Below are 10,585 nucleotides of genomic sequence, written 5' to 3'. Positions count from 1 at the left end.
GATGGTGACGTCATTTTTGGGCGTCAAAATGTGTTCTGGCGTGATGTATACTTGACGGAACCAGGGAAAAAGAACAACTTTTTGGTTTCGTTTGTCGTCTGCAAAGAAATGAAGTTAAAGCGAAGTGTAACGAATGAATCGACTGAAATGGGAATTTGACACGTCATATAGCCACGTTACCTTAGGTTTACGACGGGGAAAGGGTTTTCAATTGGAAATCTACAAGACAAAAAGCAAAGTCATGGTACATTGTGAAATACGCTCCCTCTTGTGGACAACAAGCGTCATCGCAACTGTCTTATTTACGTGCCACAAACATTTTCATGAACCTACCACGTATCTTTTTAGATTGGAAGTTGAATCTTTAACCTAATTATTGCTGAGATTTGTAATTCTCATATCATATAATTCAACATAAATTAAATTGTCAAGTCGTGAAAGATGTCACACTGCTGCAAAAATTTTACAAAATCATTTATTCCTAGTGCCTGGCAATATAAAATGAAAAATGCACAATGTAGAGTAGTACAAGTTTAAAAAGGTTCGTCTAATATTGTCATGATTAATACTGAAGTTAACACATTCAGATACAGTTGTTTCAATTTTTCCAAAAGACATCTTGCAGTTGCACATGATTATTTTGCCTTTCTCTTAAGATTTGGCAACTGCCTTTAAAAGAGTGTTCCTCAGAAAAGTACACAGCTGGTTCATTAGGTCTTTATTTTGACCTTCGACCCAGTGCATCTCGACCATGACATCACTCTCCTCATGCAGGACATTCACAAGACACTTAAACAAAAAGTGTTCCACTGACCCTGGGCTCCTCGGTTCTTTCGAGATGGTCTCTCTTGTGGCGGCGTCCTCGCCATCCTTCACGGGGATCATTTCCACATCGTCGCTGTCCACCTTTTTGGAGAGCTCCCCTCCGGGAACCTGTTCGCTTTCAGCCAATGGGACACTCTTGTCAGCTGGCTCTACAATCGGCTGCCGATCAGACGATTCCCGAGTGGAATCCTCCGTTTTTTTTGGGGTGTCGGCCCCCTGATGTGCTCTCGGCAGCTCTCGTAGCTGGCGCATTTGTTCTCGCCGCTTCTGCCGCCCGTGAACCCACGTGTTTTCCACCGCTGTCAGGAGGAGACTCTTCTCTTGCTCCCGGCACGGAACACGTTTGTGCAATACCTGCATGCAAAGGAAAAAAAAGAACATAACTTCAGATACAGTTCAATGTGTATTTAACCAGTAAGCCTAGAAATTTAAGGGAAAGCAAACCCTTGGGCAAAAATGAAAACTCACCCTCAGTTCCGTGAGCGCCTTTTCCAAAAGACTTGTTATGGCGTCAAGAGGACTGTGGGCAGTACAGCCCAGAGCACGAGCCTTTGCCTGCAGTTCTTTTAGAGCCACGTGGGGAAGTGAGAAGGAAAGAGGCTTTCGGGCTCTGTCCAACTTGCGCTTCTTACTGGGGGGTGACTGACACAAACCAGAGAAGAAAACAACAGAGTATTAAAGTTTGATTTTTTTTAAATTGTATTTTAACTGAAGCTAACACAGTGTGAGCACCATTAAATCTCCCATGCACTTTCTAAATAAATAAATCAATATTCTTTTCCAGATTGTGAAATGACAATTTGGCTTGTAGTGATATTTAAAATCAACTAATCGACTTGTAGAATTACAGATTGTCAAAGACCATGTAAAAAAATAAAAATATTAAAAAGCAGAAACCACTATTGCACAGTCAAAATTTTTCATACGGATGGCAATTTTATGCTGGGTAAAAATGTATTATTTTCTGCTAAGTAGCTACAAAAGTGACAAGTGGTATTTGTTCCCATCTCCTTTATCTAAAAACATTTTTTGTCACTGTTTGCTGGATTTTTTGGCATCAGATAGATTCTGCCTTGAAAAAATATATAGTAGTGGTATTCTATATGACTCAATATTTGTTGAGCCTATAAAACAGAACAAAAAAACAACATTTTCCATTGATAAAATATTTATAGCATATTTTCCCCAACTCTACTCTGAACTGTTAGAGGCAGCTTTCACAATCACCATAAAAATGTCGTTGAACGGCATCAGCATTTTATCAATACCGAACCAGTGATCTAGTATATTAAAAAGCTAAAATATATGAAGACTACATGTCTAGTTAGAACGTTAGTGGGCTTTCTGCATGCACACAAGAGGGAGCTCTAAGCACATACTACTATGTATTGTACCAGCAGTGACTTGTAAAGGGGATTGCCCTTTAAAGTCAACCTGTAATGGCGCTAGAGGTCATTACCCAAGCGTATCTCGGGACAACAAGAGCTGTGGTGCAACGCTTGCCTGCGCACACACATGCCAGTGACTGGGTGTTCAGTGTCACTCACAACAGCTTTCGAGGCTGCCGGGGCGGGAGTGGAAGGAGGCGAGGGGCTACAGTGACGGGGCAGACAGCATGGCCGACTGACCTACAAAGAGGAGCGGCGAAGGAGTGGGCTGTGATCTTCACGGGCTGCTGGTGTTTCGAGGGTCCAGTTTGCTCTCCTCCATGTAGTTTTTTTTTTTTTAGTATGACATTGAGCAATGCCAATCAATGCACGCGTATGTGGCTAATCCAAGTTGATTGTGCAGAAATTCCTAATGTTGATGCCGATTCATGGGAACTGAGGCGGGCACCTGGTGCAAGTATTTGGCTAGAACAGTATGAATAAATGATAACCTCTCATTTTCCAAACCGCTCTATTGTCACTAGGGTGGCGGGGGGTGCTGGAGCCCATCCCAGCTGACTCAGGGCCAGAGGCAGGGGACAGCCAATCGCAGGGCACCGGGAGACAAACCACCATTTACACCCACACTCATAACTAGGGGCAATTTAAAGTGCCCAATCAGCTTACCATGCATGTTTTTGGAATGTGGGAAGAAATTAGAGTACCCGAAGAAAACCCACGCAGCCCTGAAAATGATCAGGCCTGCTCAACATAAAGGTATTTTTTCTTAGAAGAACTAGTGATTTTTAAATTTACCTGGTGATACAAGGGTGAAGTAGGTCACAGTCGTACATGTGCCACATATGTTTAAGCTCAGATATAACATTAATGAGTGTGCTTCATGCACGAGTAGCTGATTTCCATAGGAAGACATGCATTTGGGGCAGAATGAGTCAACCAAGCATAGATATCTGTATATGTAGAACCATCTGTGAAGTCAATATCACAGCAACAGCATAGATGTGAGAGGAGGGTCACCGAAAGAAATGTAGGCCAATTATTCTGCTCAACTGATTGTGTACTAGAATGGCTAAAATAGTCTAGTCCAACAACTCCGCTCACGCATCTGCTGAGCAGTCACTTTCGGTTTTATCTTTGGAGTACATCAACATTTTTCCTAATGACGGACACTGACTAACACAGTTTATTGTTGTGTTTTCTCCAACACTCTGACTGTCCAGACAAAAGCCAGTGAGCGCGCACATGTCTTGCCCTGGCAACTGTTGCCAGGCTACTGCTAAACTAAAACCACATAAAGATCTCCCTAGAGGAGGAAAACGAGCGTGTGATGGAAGAATGAAAGATGCAGTTGGGAGGGGCGAGTGGCTTGATGTCTGTGTAGGTGCATTATTGAGTAGATGGATTTTGGCTGTTGGAAACGCCAAAAGAGCAGGCAGAGACAAGCCCGAGCAACAAAATGGCCCACCCGAGGCCCACAAAGGCTTACCGGAACTGTGACGTCATTATAGAAGCTCCAGGCCAGCGCCCAGCGCATGGTGCGGCCCTGGCAGAACTCTGTGTGCGTCACTTTGGGCACCTGGAAACGACAGCAACAAGAAAAAAAAAACATCAAACAAAACAACCCATTTTGAATGGATGTGAATTATTTTTTCTATTAAAAAAAATCCCATTCATTTTTCAAAGCACTACTTGTATTTGTTAGGGTTCAGACTAAGCCTAAATCTAAGCCATGTGATCTGGAGAGGGATCTCAAATAAGTGGAATATTATTATTGACACATTATTGTTCCTATAAAATTTGAGAACAAGACAAATTAAACAGATTCCCATTTTAAAAAAAAGTATGTGTGCATAACAGTTTACTGAGAGAACCAAAAGAACACATTATTTGACTAAACTGGCCCTCTGGTTTGATGTGATCGGTCAGCAAACCCTGCGGTCACTGAACGCTGGACCTCTTCATTGCGGGTGTGAAAAGAGAAGTGTGGCGGCGTCATGTGACACAGGGACACAAAGTGGGGAAAGCCTTGTGCAAATAGCACACTTAACAGCCTGACAGAACTGCCTAGGGTGACATTTCCACCCGGTGATACTACTCAGTTCCACTCAATGTGGCACAGTTTGGAATGGTAAACACCCCAGCTCTGTGTGAAGCTTACTTATTCGGCTTGTGCGTGAGTCCTACTTCAGTTTCCTCAGATTCCAAAGCAATGCAAAAACTATAAGACTGTCTGTAGCAAACTAACTATACAGTCACTCTAAAAGAAAAATAATGAACGATTAAACCATTGACTATATTAACAGTTTCTTCATTCCCCCTCACATTTACATGACAGCCTCCCTTTGGGTTTCCTTCCAAAACCGAACTCTTGTTGATGAGCAGCCGTAGCAGACTCAATTCACGGGAGAGTGCAGATGCAGCAAACCAAGGGACGGGATCTTGCTCATTCAAGTACATGAGAGAAGTGACTGGCACGAGTGTGTTGGCCTGATCCAGTCAGGAGTCATGAGCTGAGCTATTAGTTCTGACTAATGACACTCATGGCTGTTAGGCAGCACAGCACCCGGCTAGGCAGTCATGCACTTACAACAGAAATCAGCAAATTCATGGCCTGACTGGCATGCTTGAAACAGCAAATCAATTTTGGTGTTGGCTTTCCTGTCAGACACTTTTATAGTCAAAAGTAAACATAGACATAAAAACTGACTATACTTCCCTTTTTTATGTGTATGTTGTTTGAGCTAGATTACTGATGAACAGAGTTGGCCACACCAAAGTAGGGGTTTGTTTGCAGCATTTTGTAATTACAAAGTACATTAAATATCATACAGTTGTGACAGTCTTTTTGGCTGATTTCAGACACTCACCCCTTGCTTCCTCAGCTCTTCCTTCAATGGTACCAAGCTACATTTCTTCCCCAGCATGCAACTATACCACCTGGGGAAAGAAGCATCCACATTAACCTATTAAGTACAACACTAATTGACTAGCAAAAAGAGAAGTTGGAATAGATGAGGAAAAAAGACCAATGGAATTCTATTTCGAAGAACATTTTTAAAGAAACCCGCCACAATACACAATACGGGCTTTGTGAAGTGTTGGTAGTGCTAGAAAAAGCTCACTGATTTATCATAAGGCCACAACTTGTGACTCCTAGGGGCAGGTTCAAACAATAACGTTATCCTCATATGACTCATTTTGAACTAATCTTAAACACTCCTCCAGTAAAGTATAAAGTACTTTCACCTTTTTCACTTACTAGGATGCACACTTTTACAAAAGTGGGTGCAGAAAATACCATTTTTTTTATCTTCTTTCGGTTTACGGTTGAAAATACACATTGCATTAAATAGAAAATGACAACATATTTTTCTAAATCGAACATACCTCGTTAATATGATGTTAATTATTGTGTCATTTAGAATTTCTTAATTTCCTTTGCTCATTAAAAATGATATGCAGGTGGAGTGTGTGTTAAATGTAATCTAATTTGACACATTGTGGTATGAGATTAAATTTAAATAACATTGTGGCAACACCTATTTGTTTTATTTGAAAAGCTTTAGGGATATTTTTTATTTATGAGGCTCGTACACCAGAAAAATAACTGGCTCATCGTTAGATTGTGGTTGTTACATCGGCATCACGCAATGCAATTAAATATTAAATATCATATGTAATAGTAAGGGATCCATGCAAACAGAAGCAGTGTGGCTTTTCAGTCAACTTGAAGTCTTTAGCTACTCAATAATCCTGACCAAATTATTTTTCAAGCAAAGACATTTTTACTAGAAATATTCATATCAGGAACATAATAAGTACATCTGATTATGCTCTCTCAAGTGTGCTTTTGCACACATATTTGGAGCGAAGGGGATTAACCCCATAATGGAGAGGGAGTCAAAGGAGGGCGGGTGCTGACGAGTCTCAAGGGACCAATTGGTGAAGCTAGCAGTTGCCAAGGACACCTGCTTACTCTTTTGTCCCGGCATGCTTTTTGGTTTTGGGAGTGACAGCCGGTGGCTGTTGGGTGGTCCCAAACGCCAATCCTCAGAAAGGACTGATTTATACGCTCTCTTTCGTCTGTAAACGTGCATCAAATGTGACAAGAGAGCGGGGAGGTGTTAACATTGGGCTTTCTGGGAGACGCACACAGGTGTGGCATGTCTAATTTGTTTGAATTGTCACATACAGCAAGCCCCGCTCCCTCCACTCCCCCCGTCACAACACTGTGACTAGGAAGGAGGGATTGCTAAAGTGTCAGCCACCCAAACACAGATGTTCCCAGTGAGCTCCCAGATACAGAGTGTAAGGTGATTGTGTGCCAAAATCAAAGTAAAGTGACAGCACCATCAATATGTGCACACCCCGTTTTCCAATTGGCCCACTTCCCCTCACCCAAAGTGCATTAAAACCTTTTTAGAACCTTTCCACAAAGTCAGTCCCTCAGCCACACGGAACACTTTTACCACTGCTAATCATGGTTTCATACTTTTGACACATTTACTGCCCTCCCCCCAAAGGTGAGGCTTTCTTTGTTCCTCACCGCAAGCGTTTCTTGAGCTGAAGGCTGTCATGAATGATCCTCTTAACAAACTCCAGTTCGCCGCCCTCTGCCATGATTTCCGTCACCCCGCCCGTGTTGACGGAGCTAGGAGGAGGGCGCCGTGCGTTCCTTGAATTGACCCCCTGCGGCGTACAGCAAGGCAGACAGTGATTAAGATGAAATCCTATTAAATGTCTGTTACTATCTGTGCAAACAAATCCCGCTTCAGAAAGCCACCTTAGCAAACATTTTGATTCTGTTAACTAGGTAAAAAAAACAAGAGCACATCCACCTTGGCTTCAAGCTGGTTGGCAAAAAAAGGAGGGTTGCACATGCAAAAGTCGTAAACGATCTCGGTTTCTTCTTTCAGGGCATCCATCAGCAGAGTCTTTTGTGGAACTTTTACAACTGCAGGAGACAAAACGGCAACAAATGTTTACCCGTGAAAGCTTCAAATTTTCCCTCAGATTAACTATCATTGCTAAATTGGGAGTAAATGTGTATGTGAATGTGTGATTGCGTGTGTGCACACACGGACCATTTACACTGATAGACAATTTATGCTAATCTTAAATTAACATAACATGCATGTGTGGTCTGTGGAAGGAAACCAATTTATAGGCAAATTGATTCTGCATTTGTATGTTTAAAAAAAATCACCATTAGAAAAATTGGATTACATACATAAACACATTGATTTGTTATGGCTCCATTTCATTTTTGACCTCCTTTTTTCCCCTTTGTGGCCCAATTTAAACATTATTAGTGGCAACATTTTTGTGAATGCACACTCACTCACCTTTAACCAAGTCAGACAAATTGTTCTGCTCCACATTCCTGGTGGCATAGTCAAAGCATATATCGTCCACCTCAGTTGCGAGGAAGAACCAGCCGTTCATTGAGGCGCCCAGCAAGGGGTAGATACAAGATGCACCAGTGCCTTCAAACAGACAACAAAAATTAACAAACCATATGAGGACATGCTTCCATGTTTTATTATTTAAATATAACAGTGGCTCATAATGTAATTTGACCATACCAATATCAATGCCTCTACGTGGTTGCTTCTGGCCATCAATGAGATCTTCCACCCAGTGGATGTAGTTGAGGCGCAAAGGAACAGTTGGGATGAGTCGCTCTAGGGGGATCTCGATGCTCAAACCAAAGTCCTCCTTTAAAAGTGTGCAGGTCAGGGCTCGAACGGCCTCTGGCTCCTTGAAATTCAGTCTAGAAGGAACACAATAGAACTAGGTAAGGCCACAATTTGCATTAAGGTTAAGAATAGCATGATAATGTGTTAACCACAGACTCAAAATACTTTCAAAAAATAGATCCATATTTAAGAAACAATTAAATAAGAACATAGCAAGCATAGTGTGGGGTTCTAATTTCTTTTGTGTTGAGCTGCATGGCAAAAAAACTAATTAACCCTTCAACACCATGGAGCAGCCCATCCTACAGCCACACAACACAGATAAGCAGCTCATTCATTTCCAATCCAGTTAAAGACAATGAAATCCACATGTGCCCACAATTATCTCCCCCACACACTTTTTATGGGGGATTCCCAGCTCCAAATGCTTCACGCTGCATGGTTAACCGTTGCAGCTGTCATCCGAGCAAAAAAAAAAGCGGTTCGCAGACAGACAAGAGTGGGCGAAATGCGAATAATTAAAGCTTCGTTGAATTGTTTTTGCAGCTTGACAGATGTAATTAGACAGCGCTGGCAGCACCTTGCATTTTAACAAGATTTTGACAGAATACAAGGGGAAAAACACTTATGAGTGGGAGGGGAATACCACCTACATATTGTTATTGTATTGTTATGCTCCCATTGTACGGCAATTTGCCAAAACACTGTCCGGTGCCTATTAGCCCTGATACCTGTCATTTAAAAAAAAAAGTATTTTTGGGAGAAAGAAGAACCTTGTCATCATCTTCTTGAATTGATAAGGAACTCATATTTCATTTCTTGAGGAAATGTTGACTTGAGAGGTTCTGCAAATATTACATTTATATGGAAATTAAAAGAATGTCCTGAATTTTGGGGGACACAGCTCTTTAGATATTCTTTATCACGAGTAAGGCATCACTTTTTTCTCTCAAAACATGAATCAACTGTTTCAAAGGAGAACTTAAAGTAGCATTAATTGAAAAAAACACACACCCAAAGCCCTCGCCTCCATAATAAATGCATTAATTTCAAAATTCTAATCTGTATGCATAAAATGGTCAAATTGGAACTATTGTCGGGACCACTTTGGTCTGAGATTAATATATTTGACACAATACTATTATTAGATTCTCCCCAATCATACACCCCATTATCTCTTAACCTGTCCTTTAAAAAATTACCATACAAAAGCAAGCCTAATGACTTGAAATGTGTTTACGAAGGCAAAAAAGGGATGTCAGGAATTTTTGCTGCATCGTCAGAATATACGAGTGTCATCACTAGCCAATCATCTGTGAAAGTATTATTTTTGGTTTGCAATGGAAATTTCCGGGCTGCTGGTTAGAGGGATGAGAGTATCCAGTGAGACGTATTTCTAGTAATGTTTGTCCTCTGTTATTTCCCATCCATGTTACTAGTATGTACGTAAGCACGTAAATCCACGGTCAACGTAACATACGTTCGTGTCCCATCTGGCGTCGGCCATTGCGCCAACATGATCGGATTTTCGTGCTCTCCCATCATTTGTACGGTTACCAGAGATGTGGCGCTGGTATCGTTGCTCATCATCCGTAGTGCACAATAATCGCGCGCACAAGTACACACCTCGGGGATAAAAATAGAGGTCTGGCCTGAGAAGCCCTACTGTCAGAATATTGATCTTTTTTTAATTAGGCCTCTGAGGAAGAAGGGAGGATGGAAGAACATCTGAGAGTGCCTAGTGCAACTGCGTTCTTTCTTCTTATTCTCTCACTCTGTTATTCACTTTAGTGATTTGAAACTCATTTAGCTCTGTCATTTTTTTTTCATCAAAGACATGGTCTTTTCCAGATACCTAAAATGCATGTTATTGCATTTTCTTTAACGAAGATCTCCAGTATCATGGTTCAAATGAATATATTCCTTCACTGGTTATCAATATTGTTTTTTAATTTCCATAATTTATCTCACGGGAAAGTGGAGCCATATGTGGCTCCCGAGCCTTAGGTTCCCTACCCCTGCCCTAAGCTATTTAACATTAGGTCCAGTAATATGAATATTTATATACTATATTATATATATATATATATATATATATACTATATTATTAGCATGATCAGCGATCATTGATTGATTGACATTCAATACTTGGTACTTACACAGCTTTTCCACTGAGGTTAGTCTGCACATGTGCTTGGAATTCAGGGTACTTTGATGCCAGGTAAGCAAAGTCTGGTGGTTTGTCTTTGTAGCGGTTTCTGGGATGCATGGACTTGTTTAGAGACATGAAAACAATTCTGTGGAATTGATGAACACAAAAAGGTGAGAAGCAGTATGTTGATGTTAGCATCCATTATTTTGTGTACATTTTTTTTCATCTTTGTATGCAGCCTGAGCAAATCACAGCCCGGTGTATGTATATAAATATATCTCAGACAGGATCGCGCACTATTCATCAAAAACTAAGCAAGTCTATAGCTCATACAATGAAATCACCAATACGTCCACATACCTTAAATTGTGTAGACGTCAAGTTGCACTAAATCAGATGGCGACGTTGTGTACACGTTCTACAGTTCCAGTCGCGTGCTTCCTGGTTGTGCGACGTCACTAACCTGCGCCGCAACTGACGCTCGAGAATATGGGACAAATGTAAACAATCATCGGGACAAA

General features: G+C 41.3%; 1 protein-coding gene across 2 annotated transcripts; it reads right to left on the bottom strand.

The window, feature by feature from the left end:
- Positions 1-457: 457 nt before the first annotated feature.
- Positions 458-10,551, bottom strand: mettl16 (methyltransferase 16, N6-methyladenosine). 2 transcript variants are annotated; one of them, XM_077723459.1, is made up of 10 exons: positions 10,425-10,551; positions 10,072-10,209; positions 7,799-7,986; positions 7,559-7,699; positions 7,052-7,167; positions 6,760-6,902; positions 5,081-5,150; positions 3,700-3,789; positions 1,294-1,467; positions 458-1,179 (listed from the first exon to the last, which is right to left on the bottom strand). In XM_077723459.1, the coding sequence occupies exons 2-10, from the start codon at positions 10,197-10,199 to the stop codon at positions 652-654; spliced, it is 1,578 nt and encodes a 525-aa protein (XP_077579585.1). In that variant the 5' UTR covers positions 10,200-10,209; positions 10,425-10,551; the 3' UTR covers positions 458-651. The 2 variants fall into 2 exon arrangements, with proteins under 2 accessions (XP_077579585.1, XP_077579586.1); XM_077723460.1 differs by lacking the exons at positions 10,072-10,209; positions 10,425-10,551 and adding an exon at positions 9,393-9,536.
- Positions 10,552-10,585: the final 34 nt, after the last annotated feature.

The sequence above is a fragment of the Stigmatopora nigra genome, chromosome 8, assembly GCF_051989575.1.
Source record: "Stigmatopora nigra isolate UIUO_SnigA chromosome 8, RoL_Snig_1.1, whole genome shotgun sequence".
NCBI lineage: Eukaryota > Metazoa > Chordata > Actinopteri > Syngnathiformes > Syngnathidae > Stigmatopora > Stigmatopora nigra.
This window is presented reverse-complemented; position numbering and strand designations above follow the sequence as displayed.